We start from the raw sequence: 13,673 nt of genomic DNA on the forward strand, positions 1-13,673 counted from the left end.
GGAGGTTGCTGTGAGCTGTAATGCCACGGCACTCTGCCCAGGGGGACAGCTTGAGGCTCTGTCTCAAAAAAAAAAAAAAAAAAAAAAGAAATAAATACATGAAGGTCTTCCTGAGAGAACAGTCAAATAAGTCAGCCAAAATAGAAGACAAACTTCCCCCTTTTTAAATAGAGAAGGATCTATATTTCTAACTGACAGTTCCAAATAGAATCCCTTCACCCAAAACCTACTGCTACCAAGAAACTCAGGTGCATATAGGCCCCATGTGAAACATTTCTGCACTAACCCAGCTACGCTTGGGAGATCAGATGGCTGTGTGGCTGCCACCTGCTTGTGGAGAAAATAATGTGATCAGAGCAACAAACACTTTCATTAGATAGGCTAATACCTTGGTCTTCTAGACCACTGAGAATAATTAAGTGTGGGTATAACTGCAACAAAATTACCATGTCATATGTGAATTACAGTGTAACTTTCACATGGAATGAATCCATAAAGCTGCCTTCATTGCTCTAAAGTGACACTGGAGATGTTCACACTGACAAAACATAGGAGGCCTCAAATCCAGTAATCAAGAAAAATGAAGGCTCAGCGCCTACAGCTCAAGTGGCTAGAGTGCCAGCCACATACACTGGAGCTGGAGGGTTTGAATCCATCCCAGGCCTACCAAACAACAACTATAACCAAAAAATAGCCAGGCGTTGTGGCAGGCGCCTGTAGTCCCAGCTACTTGGGAGGCTGAGGCAAGAGGATCGCTTAAGCCCAAGAGTTTAAGGTTGCTGTGAGTTGTGATGCCACGGAACTATACCCAGGGTGACAGCTTGAGACTCTGTCTCAAAAAAAAGAAAAAGAAAGGAAACATAAAATTGGGTGGTGCCCGTGGCTCAGTTGGTAGGGTGCCGGCCTCATATACGGAGGGTGGCAGGTTCAAACCTGGCCCCAGCCAAACTGCAACAACAACAACAAAAAAATAGGGTCAGCGCCTGTGGCTCAAGTGGCTAAGGCACCAGCCACATACACCTAAGGTGGCAGGTTCGAATCCAGCCTAGGCCCGCCAAAAACAACAATAACGGCTGCAACCAAAAATAGCCGGGTGTTGTGGTGGGTGCCTGTGGTCCCAGCTCCTTAGGAGGCTGAGGCAGGAGACTTGCTTGAGCCCAGGAGTTGGAGGTTGCTGTGAGCTGTGATGCCACAGCACTCTACCCAGGGCGACAGCTTGAGGCTCTGTCTCAACAACAAAAAAAATAGCTGAGTGTTGTGGCCAGCACCTGTCATCCCAACTATTTGGGCAGTTGAGACCAGAGAATAACCTAAGCCCAGGAGTTGGAGGTTGCTATGAGCTGTGATGCCATGGCACTCACCAAGGATAATTAAGTGAGACTCTAGTCTCTAAAAAAAAAAAGAAAGAAAGAAAGAAAAATGAAATTTCAGGCCAGGCACAGTGGCTCACTCTAGGAGGCCACAGCATGTGGACTGCTTGAGCTCAGGAGTTTGAAATCAGCCTGAGCAAGAGTGAGATCCTGTCTCTACTAAAAATAAAAACACTAGCTGGGCATGGTGGTGAGTGCCTGTAGGCCCAGTTATTCAGGAGGCTGAGGCAGGAGGATCATTTGAGATTGCTATGAGCTATGATACCATGGCACTCTACCCAGAGTAACAGTGAGACTCTGTCTCAAAATATATATATATATAAAATAAATAAAATAAAAGTAAAATTTCAATAACATACAAAACTGTTTTTTGATCAGCTGGGCATAGTGGCTTGTGCCTGTAGTCCCAGCTACTTGGGAGGCTGGGGTGGGAGGATCACTTGAGGCCAGGAATAACCAGCCTAAGCAACATAGCAACATAAGATCCTGTCCCAAAAATAAATATATAGAAACCAACTTTGTTTTCATAGAGAAATCTTTTGAATCCATGTTCCATGAAGGTTGTGATCAGGGTGGTACCTGTGGTTCAGTGAGTGAGTTGTCAGCCCCATATACCAAGGGTGGTGAGTTCAAACCCAGCCCTGGCCAAAGCGCAACAACAACAACAAAATAAGTAAATAAATAAACAAACAAACTTAGTTAAAAAAAAATAAAGTTGCAATCATATCTGTCTCTTTTCAAACATACTCCAATTTCTGGGCCCAAATTTCAAAAAGATAAGACATAGTAAAGGGATAAAATAAGTAAATAAATAAACAAACAAACTTAGTTAAAAAAAAAAATAAAGTTGCAATCATATCTGTCTCTTTTCAAACATACTCCAATTTCTGGGCCCAAATTTCAAAAAGATAAGACATAGTAAAGGGATAAAATAATCTTTACCTAAGGAGGCCAGGTTCTTACAGGTTTCCAGCATCACATCTCTGTAGAGGTTCTTCTGAGCACAATCCAGCAAAGCCCACTCTTCTGGGGTAAAGTTCACAGCCACATCCTCAAAGACCAGTGAGTCCTAAAACATCCCACATATTCTATTTCAGTCAGGCACTGTCTGCACCCATGTGTACAGGGGAATGGATGAGGCTGACAGTCTGAGGAATGGGACTCAATTCACAGGAACCCTGAGCCACGTGGACCATACATTCTTATGAGAGATGACAAATAATATTCAAAACAATGCAATACACTCAGTGATGGTAAATGTTCTGGGAACTTAACATTAATGATAACAACTGGTATAGACTTATAATTACAAAGATAGGGCAGGCTAAAAACTAAAAAATGAAATCATCATTCAAATAACATGGAAATTGACACATGGCTAGCTCAAAATTTATTATTTCTTTTTCATTTGTTTTTGAGACACAGTCTTTGTCGCCCTCAGTAGAGTTCCGTGGTGTCACAGCTCACAGCAACCTCAAACTCTTGGGCTTAAGCAATTCTCTTGCCTCAGCTTCCCAAGTAGCTGGGACTACAGACGCCCAACACAACACCTGGCTATTTTTTTTTGCAGTTGTCATTGTTGGTTAGCTGGCCCAGGCTGGATTCGAACCCACCACCATAGGTGTATGTGGCTGATGCTGTAACCACTGTGCTACGGGCACCAAGCCAAAATTTATTATTTCTTTTTCAGGTCAAAGAACTGGTACCAGGATGTCAGGATGCTGCAAATACTTAGGGTAGATTTTCAATGCTGCTTGATTTGAACTCCTACCTCAGAAGGCAACAGAGTCAATGAATCTGATCTAGGCCCATCACACCTATTCAAGCAGAGACATCCTCCAGAAAGAGGTAAACACTATGGACAGACATGTAGCCAGGGCCCTGGGGCCTGGCAACACCTGTTCAGTAAGAACAGAACCTGACTCCTAAAGAATTTATCAAGCCAGCAGGGTCACTGAAATAAATAACCAAGTGTCTAGAATGAATGGAAACTGGCACCACAAAATTCCTCACTTTGTTGTGTTCTAGAATGGGACACTGAAAGGACCTACCCTTTCCATATAACTTAAGTAAGACTCACACAGGTGACAAGGTCAGACTTAGACCCTCCATCCCCACTCATAGTTAAACTCTGAATTAAACTTCCCTCCTTCCTCCAGGCACCTGCAGTCCCCATCCTGAGCCAGATGGCAGCCCTGTTGAAAATGACATCAGAGCAAAACATTCTCTGCCTACTGCTGGTTCTTATTCACGCCCCTCCATAAAAGAAAAATCCTTTTATCCAACTCTTCAGATGCCTGCAGACCGAGTCCTCCTATTGCAGTTGTTTCCCTGCCATTCCATCTTTAGTCCCCCAGCCCAATAGCAACTATGCCCCTCCCCCCTTACATTTTCTTCCCACCTCATTGCAACAGTTCCCCAACCCTATTGCATTACTATCCCTGCCCTATTGCAATAGGATGCTAACACCAAGCATCTGCCCCCTCACCTATTATAGCAGTAGTCTCTTCTCTCTCCACCCTTGATATCTTACAATAATCCTTTTTATTTTTATTTATTTATTTGGAGACAGAGTCTCACTATATTGTCCTCCATAGAGTGCTATGGCATCACAGCTCACAGTAACCCCAAACTCTCCGGCTCGTGCTATTCTCTTGCCTCAGCCTCCCAAGTAGCTGGGACTACAGGTGCCGGCCACAAAGCCTGGCTATTTTTTTGTTGTTGTTGTTGTTGCAGTTGTTTAGCTGGCCTGGGCCAGGTTCAAACCCACCACTTCGGTGTATGTGGCTGGCACCATAACCACTGTGCTACAAACGCTTTTATTTATTTTTAAATAAAAGTCTCTTCTTTTTTTTTAAAGACAGAGTCTCACTTTATTGCCCTGAGTAGAGTGCTGTGGCACCACAGCCCACAGCAACCTCCAACTCCTGGGCTTAGGTGATTCTCTTGCCTCAGCCTCCCGAGTATCTGGGACTACAGGCACCAGCCACAATGCCCAGCTATTTTATTGTTCTTGTTGCTGCAGTTTGGCCAGGGCTGGGTTCAAACCTGCCACCCCTGGTATATGGGGCCAGCGCCCCATCCACTAAGCCGCAGGCGTGGCCCAAAAGTCTCTTCTTACTATGTTTGGACTTTTCATTTAATACAGGCTTGACCACGTGTTCACAGTGTCCAATTTCTTCCCAATTTTTACTTAGCTTTCTGTCCCCACCACAGACCTTGATCTTTGGGTGTACCCCTGAATCTGAGCAAGCCCTAAAATGTAAAACTAAGGCTGGGTGCGGTGGCTTTCGCCTATAATCCCAGCACTCTGGGAGGTCAAGTGAGTGGATTGCTTGAGCTCAGGAGTTGGAGACCAGCCTAAGCAAGAGCTAGACTGTTTCTTAAAAAAGTAGCCGGGTGTTGTGATAAGCACCTGTAGTCCCAGTTACTGGGGAGACTGAGGCAAGATAATCAGTTGAGCCCAAGAGTTTGAGGTTGCTGTGAGCTATGACTCCATGGCACTGTACGCAGGGTGACCAAATGAGACTCGGTCTCAAATAAAAAAAAAAAAATAAAACCACACAATCCCCTCCCCAGTCACCTGACCCGGAGTTGGAAGGCCATGGGAGGCACATTTGCTGTCAGCTACCCCTCATCTTCCCCTCAGAATTCCTCTCCAGCCTTCCTTGTGCCTAAGTCAAGCCTTTCCCTGTTTAATGCTGAGAGGCCGTAGGCTTCTGAGATGGAGCTTGTCCCTTTTCAACCGTCTTTGTGATAGTCTCTCCTCCTCCAACCTGGATCTGACTGTATTTGACAAGCTCCAGGGTGGGTCATCACTTCAGCCGCCATCACTGGGGTCGTCCAGGGGTCGTCCCGCTAGCTTCTCAGCCTTCCCGGGCTCTGCTCCTGGCCCCGCGCACTCACCATTTCCTGGCCCAACTCCTGGGCTATCTGGGTCAAGCTCCCTGCGTCCCGCGACAGGTACTGGTGAGCACACGGGGGACGGAACACTGGACTGCTCGTGGAAGGAGGGGATGCCCAGCCGGGAGGATGGCAACAGCCCATTGTCGGAAACTGATTGGACCGAGGTAAGGGCTGCGGCACCCTGATTGGATGGTGCTACGGACATTAGTGCCCCTGATTGATCAGCTCTCCAGTCCCCGTACCCGAGGTTTCCTTGATTGGGCAGTGCCGCACTTGGACTTAGTGTCCCTCAAAGGATAGTTCTCTGGGCCTCGCCCCAGTTCTCCAGAGTGATTTTTCACCAAGCACAGTCTTTAACTTCCCGATTGGATGACTGGATAGTTCTCTAGACCCACCCCCTGCAGCCTGAATGACAGGCACCTCGTGAACTCCTGTGGCAGATTCACTCAGGCAGAGGCCATAGCACCTGGGTGAACTTGCTATAGACGCCGGCCCCTTCCCACAGTCACCTCAGTCTACCTCTTTAGCGGCCTCCTCCCAAATGGGAATGTAGACTCCAGACTCAGTTTCCCCACCCAAAGACACTAGTCTGGGGCAGGAGGAGCCAGGGCGGTAGGGGGCAGCCTGGGGTTCAGCGGGGTCTGGTGGGCCTGGGCTGCGAAGTCCCGGAGCTCAGAGCCTCAGACTAGCCCCTTTAGCATGACGTCACTACATCAGCTTCTAGTGGAGGGCTAACACCCGTCTCTGCAGAAGCCCCGACCAGCCTACGCCAGGTAAAACTGCTCAAGACTGGAAAGAGTTGCCCAGGGAACAGGACGCCACTAGACCTGAGATGTGTTATTTAAAGTGCTCCTGTACATTTGACACTGGAAGAAAAAACTCTTTTAGGCCCATTTTCCAGATTTCCTTAGAGAATGTTAACATGTAAAAGGGTGTAATATTTCCGAGGCAATTTTTTTTAGTTTCATCTTTCGCCCTGGGTAATGTGACATCATAGCTCAACGCAACCTCACACTCTCCGGCTCAAGGGATCCTCTTGCTTCAGCCTCCCAAGTAGCTGATACAGGTGCCCTAGCTTTTCCATTTTTCAGTAGAGACGGCATTTTCCTCTTGCTCAGGCTGGTCTCCCAACTCCTGAGCCCAGGTGATCCACCCACCTCAGCCTCCCAGAGTGGTGGGATTACAGGCATAAGCTACCATGCAGGGCTTCTTATTTTAACTGATTTAATATAAAATAATAAAAAATTATGGGCCTCCTAGCACTCTGGGGGGCCCAGGCAGGAGGATCACCAAGTGATTGAGACTAGCCTGAGCAAAGTGCCCAGCATCTACTAAAAAAGAAATTTTTAAAAAATTAAGAGCCTAGGCTCGGCACCTGTGGCTCAAGTGGCTAAGGCACCAGCCATATACACCTAAGGTGGCGGGTTCGAATCCAGCCTGGGCCCACCAAACAACAATGAAGGCTGCAACCAAAAAATAACCTTGTGGCAGGCGCCTATGGTCCCAGCTACTTGGGAGGCTGAGGCAGGAGACTCGCTTGAGCCCAGGAGTTGAAGGTTGCTGTGAGCTGGGATGTCAAGGTACTCTATCCAGGGGGGACAGCTTGAGGCTCTGTCTCAAAAAAAAAAAATTAAGAGCCTAAATAACTTTGGGTTGGATCTGAAATCTTTTTTGGTTTCATTTACTTATTTTGAGACAGATTCTTGCTCTGTTGCCAGAGCTAGAATGAGTGCAGTGGTATCATCATAGCTCACTGACCTCACTGCAGCCTCAAACTCCTGGCCTCAAGCAATCCTCTTGCCTCAGCCTCCAGAGTAACTGGGACTATAGACTCGAAACAGGTAATTTTTCTATTTTTATGTAGAGATGCACATTTCACTACATTGCACAGCCTGGTCTCAATCTCCTGGTCAAATGGTTCTCCTGGCCAGGTCCGATGGCTCAGTCTATAATACTAGCACTCTGGGAGGCGGAGGCAGGTGGATTAATTGAGCTCACAGGTTAGAGACCAGCCTGAGCCAGAGGAAGACCCCACCCGTAAAAATAGCTGGGTGTTGGGGCATGCTCCTATAGTCCCAGCTACTCAGGAGACGGAGGGAAGAGAATCACTTGAGCCCAAAAGTCTGAGATTGTGGTGAGCTATGATGCCACAACACTCTACCATGGGTGACAAAGTGAGACTCTGTGTCAAAAAAAAAAAAAAAATTCTCCTGCCTGAGCCTCACAAAGTGCTGGGATTACAGGCATGAATGAATGAAATCTGGTGAAAGAGCAGGTATAACTCGAATAGGGAACCCTGGAGAAGAACCAAACTAGGTCTTAAGAATTGCACATGAGCCAGTGTGATGGGTCACGTCTGTAATCCTAGCCCTCTGGGAGGCCGAGGCGGGTGGATTGCTTGAGCTTACAAGTTCGAGACCAGCCTAAGCAAAAGCAAGACCCCATCTCTACTAAAAATAGAAAAACTGAGGCAAGAGGATGGCTTGACCCCTAGTAGGAGGTTGCTGTGAGCTATGATGCTATGGCACTCTACCTAGGATGAAAGCTTGAACCTCTGTATAAAAAAAAAAAATTGCACATATAATGGCACATACTTATCATGGTCACTATATCTTACCATATCAACCTGAAAATGTCATCAGTTGGACAGGCAGCCACACTTCATTGGGAAAATGAGTTTTCTCTTTGTTTATATGCTCTTCACTAATAAGCTGGTACAGTAATAAATATGTGAGACCTTAAAAAAAAACACATAAAACGTAACATACACATTAAGAAAACTCTACATAAACATGGACTAGAAGATTACATGTCAAATTAGAAAAATTGGCCATCTCTGGGAAGGGAGGGTGAAATACGGCTGCTCTGTTTTACAAACACGTGCAACAAATACGACTAAATGTTTATAATTGTGTATTATTTCTAAACTTGATATTATTTCCTTACAAAGCAAATTTGGCAATGGTTTAACTGCCTTATTGAGAAAATTAAGGAATTAACTTGGATTGAAAAATCATTTCTGCATGCAAAGTCACAAATAAGGCTCAGCGCCCATAGCACAGTGGTTATGGCATCAGCCACATACATCGAGACTGATGGGTTCGAACTTGGCCTGGGCCAGCTAAACAATAATGACAACTGCAAAAAAAATAGCCGGGCGTTATGGCAGGAGCCCATAGTCCCAGCTACTTTGGGAGGCTGAGGCAAGAGAATGCCTTGAACCCAGGAGTTTGAGGTTGCTGTGAGCTGTGACACCATGGTACTCTACCCAGGGCGACAGCTTGAGACTGTCTCAAAAAAAAAAAAAAAAAGTCACCAATAACACAATAACAATACCAGTTATCTAATACCTACCTACTCTGTACCATGTACAGGGTTTCTCAAAGCCAGTACTTTTAGACACAGTACTGGATAATTCTAACTGGAAAGCTGATCTGTTCTTTGTGGGGTGTTGAGCAGCATCCCTGATCTTCACACCTGTCAGTGGCAAGAACCAAAAATGTCCCCAGACATTGTCAAGTGTCCCCTGGGGATAAAATCACCTCCCCCTTCCCCAGTAGGGGGAATCACTGCTGTAGACCCTTTTATATTACAATCTTTTCTTCAAAGTCCATAGTCATAACTGGTCAAAACATCTGTAACTCTGCTGTCTCTCCTTTAGGGCTCTAAGATATTTATTTAAGGATGATGGTCACCATTATGTGCTCACAATAATAATCACACTCATTACTTGACAAATGTTATTTTCTTTCCTTTTATAATTGTGGAAACTGAAGCAGTGGAAACTTAACTTCCTCCAATTAAGCTTTGGGGCTCAGCTGAGCCAGAAGCCTCCATCCATACACAAGATATGAGCAAGACACTTAACACAATAACTAAGAAAATGACATGAAGGCTATGTTAACCAGTTTGATGAAAATATTTCAGATTGTATATAGAACCAGCGCACTGTACCCGGTGACTGCATTAATGTACCCAGCTATGATTTAATTAAAAAAAAAAAAAAGATATGAGCAAGACAGTAATAATCACCTGTGAATGAGGTGCATCTGCCTGGACATTCATCAGGCTGAAAGACAGACGCAGATAATGCCACCTGTAAAATTAACAATAAACAGTATTTCCTCCAAAGCCACCTTTCTCTGAGCCATCACCGTCTTCTGATTTGCTAAAATCTCTGCCCAGCAAAATCAGAGCCTGTGGCTCGGCGCCTATAGCTCAACCGGCTAAGGCGCCAGCCACGTACACCTAAGGTGGCGGGTTCGAATCCCCAGCCTGGACATGCCAAAAACAATGACGGCTGCAACCAAAAAAAAAAAAAAAAATAGCCGGGCGTTGTGGTGGGCGCCTGTGGTCCCAGCTACTTGGGAGGCGGAGGCAGGAGACTCGCTTGAGCCCAGGAGTTGGAGGTTGCTGTGAGCTGTAATGCCACAGCACTCTACCCAGGGGGACAGCTTGAGGCTCTGTCTCAAAAAAAAAAAAAATCAGAGCCTGTGGTTGAAATTTTATCAGTAAAAACTTCTCTTTCTTGCCTGTAGGATCTGATTCCCTTGAACAAAGAGAAACCAGCTCTATTTCCAACATAGGTACAGGGCTCTGATAAGGGGGTTTCTGGACACAACAATGCACAGCTATCTTATCTTGTGGTTCCCAAGGAAACGGGAATTGGGTCCACTTAGGAATCCAGACCTGAGGTTGATCCCTTTGCACAACTGCCCTGACTTGCTCTGAGACAATGGAAACTAGGCTGCATTTAAATCCCACCTAAACTCCACCCTTCCCCAAAAAATCCTATGGTGGGACCGCCACGGAACCGAAGGTCTACGGTGTCAAAACGCCTGGTGCCCCCAAACAAGATCCCTGAGGCTCTACCCGGGTCCACCCGCCTCCGGAGCCACCTTCCTGGGGCGTGGACTGGGAAATCCGCTATTAGAACGAGCCCGCCCCCTCCCCTTTGAACTCCATCCCAGTCCTTTGGCCCACCCAAGCATCACCCGCCCCTCGCTTAGCCCTGGACAACGAAGAAACTCGGGGTCAGGTCCTCCGTTGGACAGAAAAGAAACCGCCCTCAGGAGGCGGTACGACCCGTTCGGGGCGATACCGGCCGTGGGCCGCGAACGGGTACTTCCTCTTCCGGGTCTACCAGAGCGGAAAAGCGAGGTGGCCCCAGGCTTTGGGATTGGTGGAACCTCAAAGGTGGACAGATTGGCAGAGTCCTCCAATCGTTGAGCAGTAAACGCTAGTCCGATCCGCCCCCTTAGGGCGTGTACTCGGCCAGTTCCGCGCTACCGGCGGATTTGGAGCCTCCTGCCCCGGAGTTTGGCCTCAGTCTCTGGCTTCAGTCCTACGACCCGATTACCCTGATAAACAATAAATGATAAAATACGCAATAAATGCTTACTTCCTCTAACAATTTCCTAATGCTAACATAGGCCTATATAAAGATATTCCCCCGTTGTTGGTTTTTTCCTTCCTCGAGTGTCTCTTGTTTATTCCTCAAATGGGGTCGTATTTAATGCTTTTTTCTACACTAGCCTTTTCTTACTATTGAAAGCGTTGTGATATTACGTCCTGGCCACCAGAGGACTCCGCAGATCACATTTTTTCCGTTTGGGACTATTTTGTTGCGCCTTCGGATGAATCTGGAAAAATTCAGGAGGTAGAAGGGTTGGCCTTCCAACCCTGTCACCCGGTCCCCAGAGACAAACAGTATCTGTATCTGTTGATAACCTTGGGTAACCTTCCAAGGACGTTCTTTGTGTACATAAGGAGAAATGTGTGTCTATTCTTCAATACTCATTAAACCCCCACTGATGTTCTAGACTCTGTTCTTTGTACCGGGGTGATACAGCAGTAAACAGGACACAAAAATCTTAATCCTCAATGGGCGCCCGCCATATGCACCAGAGCTGGTGGGTTCAAATCCAACCTGGGCCTGCCAAACAACAAGGACAACTACAAACAAAAAAAAACAGTTGGTGTTGTGGCAGGCGCCTGTAGTCTCAACGGCTTAAGCCCAAGAGTTTGAGGTTGCTGTGAGCTGTGATGTCACAGCACTCTACCGACGGCAACATAGGAAGACGCTGTCTCAAAAAAAAATTAAAAAATTCCTAGTCCTTATCATTCTTAGATTGCAGTGGGAAAGGACAAAAAAAGTTCATGTTAGTAGTATCCATAGGCCAGGTGCAGTAGCTCACACCTGTAATCCTAGCACTCTGGGAGGCAGAAACAGGTGACTAGCCTGAGTAAAAGCTAGACCCTGTCTCCACTAAAAATAGAAAAATTGAGGCAAGAGGATATCCTGACCCCGAGTTGGAGGTTGCTGTGAGCTATGATGCCACAGCACTCTACCCAGGGCAACAGCTTGAGATTCTGTCTCAAAAATAAATAAATAGTATGCATAATAATTATAATTTACCCGAATATGGTGTTTAGTGATAAGGAAACTGTATTCAGGTAAGGGAGAGGGGCATGGCTATGAGCACATGTGCTTTTTCACTGAAGTCCCAGCTGCATCCTGTTCCAGGTTCTAAGCATAATGCTTTCTGGTACTAGAGGGCTGGCCCAGGCTGACAGACGTGGAGCTGGGGCTGGCCTGGTTGTGGGCAGCTGTGCCATCATCTCAGGCACCTGTACAGAAGATTCAATTTAGGGAAAACCCCTACAGGGTGGGGTAGATCAGGCTTGAAATTCCACATTCTGAGAAGCCAAAACAAGCAGATTACTTGAGCCCAGGAATTCAAGACCAGCCTGAGCAAGAGTGAGACTCTATCTCTACTAAAAATAGAAAAGCTAGTGAGGCACTGTGGTGTGGATCTCTAACCCCAGCTACTGGAGAGGCTGAGGCAAGAGGATCACTTGAGCCCAAAAGTTTGAGGTTGCAGTGAGCTATGATGATGCCACTGCACTATATCTAGAACAACAGAGCAAGACTCTGCTTAGAAAAAAATAAATATACATATATATATATATCAGGGAAAATTGAACATGCCTAAAAGTCTTCCTGTTAAGGGTATGTTTGACTCTTCAGAATTCAAACCTTCATTGTAATATAGTGCACACAAATAGACTCAAAGCAAGTAACCAGCCTGAATGAATGTAAAAGCTAAAATTATAAAACATCTAGAAGAAAACATAGGAGAAATATTATTGTGACCTCGGGTTAGGCAAAGTTTTCTTACATACAAAACAATGCAAAAATGTAACAAACTCCTATACAATAAAGAACAATTGGGGGCGGCACCTGTGGCTCAGAGAGTAGGGCGCTGGCCCCATATACTGAGGGTGGTAGGTTCAAACCTGGCCCTGGCCAAACTGCAACAACAAAAAAAATAGCCAGGCGTTGTGCCAGGCACCTGTAGTCCCAGCTACTCAGGAGGCTGAGGCAAGAGAATTGCCTAAGGCCAAGAGCTGAAGGTTGCTGTGAGCTATGACGCCACAGCACTCTACCAAGGGCAACAAAGTAAGGCTCTGTCTCTTAAAAAAAAAAAAAAAAAAAAGAACATTGGGCCAGGTGGCACCTTTGGCTCAGTCAGTAGGGCACTGGCCCCACATACCGAGGGTAACAGGTTCAAACCTGGCCCCAGCCAAATTTCAACAAAAAATAACCGGGTATTGTGGTGGGTGCCTGTGGTCCCAGCTACTTGGGAGGCTGAGGTAAGATAATTGCCTGAGCCCAAGAGCTGGAAGTTGCTGTGAGCTGTGATGCCACAGCACTCTACCGAGGGCAACAAAGTGAGACTCTGTCTCCAAAAAAAAAAAAAAAAGGCCTTTACTTTTTTAAATTTTCTCTCTAAAAACAAGTATAGGGCCAGGCATGATAGTTTACACCTGTAATCCTAGCACTTGGGAGGCCAAGGTGGGTAAATTGCCTGAACTCACAGGTTCAAAATCAGCCTGAGCCAAAGCAAGACCTTGTCTCTAAAATAGCCAGGTGGTGGGAGGTGTCTGTAGTCCCAGCTACTTAGGAGGCAAGAGTATGGCTTGAGCCCAGGTGTTTGAGGTTGCTGTGAACTATGATGAAACAGCATTCTATCATGGGTGACAAAGTGAGACTCTGCCTCAAAAAAATAAAAAAATAAAAACAAGTCTGGGAGGCCAAGGTAGAAGGAGGCCATATTTCAACCAGCTTGAGCAAGAGCAAGACACCTGTCTCTATAAAAAATAGAAACAGGCCAGGCCAGGTAGCTCATACCTGTAATGCTAGCACTCTGGGAGGCTGAGGCAGGTGGGTTGCTAGAGCGAGTATGAGCCCAGCCTGAACAAAAAGCAAGACACTGTCTCTACTAAAAATAGAAAAAACTGAGGCAAGAGGATCGCATGAGTCCAAGAGCTGGAGGTTGCTGTGAGCTATGATGATGCCATGGCATTCTACCCAGGGTGATGGCTTGAGACTCT

The 13,673-nt window shown here is 46.2% G+C and overlaps 1 protein-coding gene across 4 annotated transcripts in view; it reads right to left on the reverse strand.

Moving 5' to 3' along the window:
• LOC105886891 (zinc finger protein 77) overlaps positions 1-10,391 on the reverse strand; it is a 14,972-nt gene extending 4,581 nt beyond the window's left edge. For 2 of the 4 annotated variants that reach the window (XM_023512687.1, XM_023512685.1), the window contains exons 1-3: positions 9,309-9,549; positions 7,894-8,013; positions 2,313-2,439 (exon numbers count right to left, since the gene is read on the reverse strand). In XM_023512687.1, the coding sequence (XP_023368455.1) occupies positions 2,313-2,439; positions 7,894-7,896 (130 nt within the window). In that variant the 5' untranslated portion in view covers positions 7,897-8,013; positions 9,309-9,549. Of the gene's footprint in view, positions 1-2,312; positions 2,440-7,893; positions 8,014-8,630; positions 8,754-9,308; positions 9,550-10,259 lie in introns of those variants that run through there. The other 2 variants (XM_023512686.1, XM_012804460.2) reach the window with 2 other exon arrangements.
• Positions 10,392-13,673: the final 3,282 nt, after the last annotated feature.

The sequence above is a fragment of the Otolemur garnettii genome, unplaced genomic scaffold (assembly GCF_000181295.1).
Source record: "Otolemur garnettii isolate 467f Iridium unplaced genomic scaffold, OtoGar3 scaffold00029, whole genome shotgun sequence".
Lineage (NCBI taxonomy): Eukaryota > Metazoa > Chordata > Mammalia > Primates > Galagidae > Otolemur > Otolemur garnettii.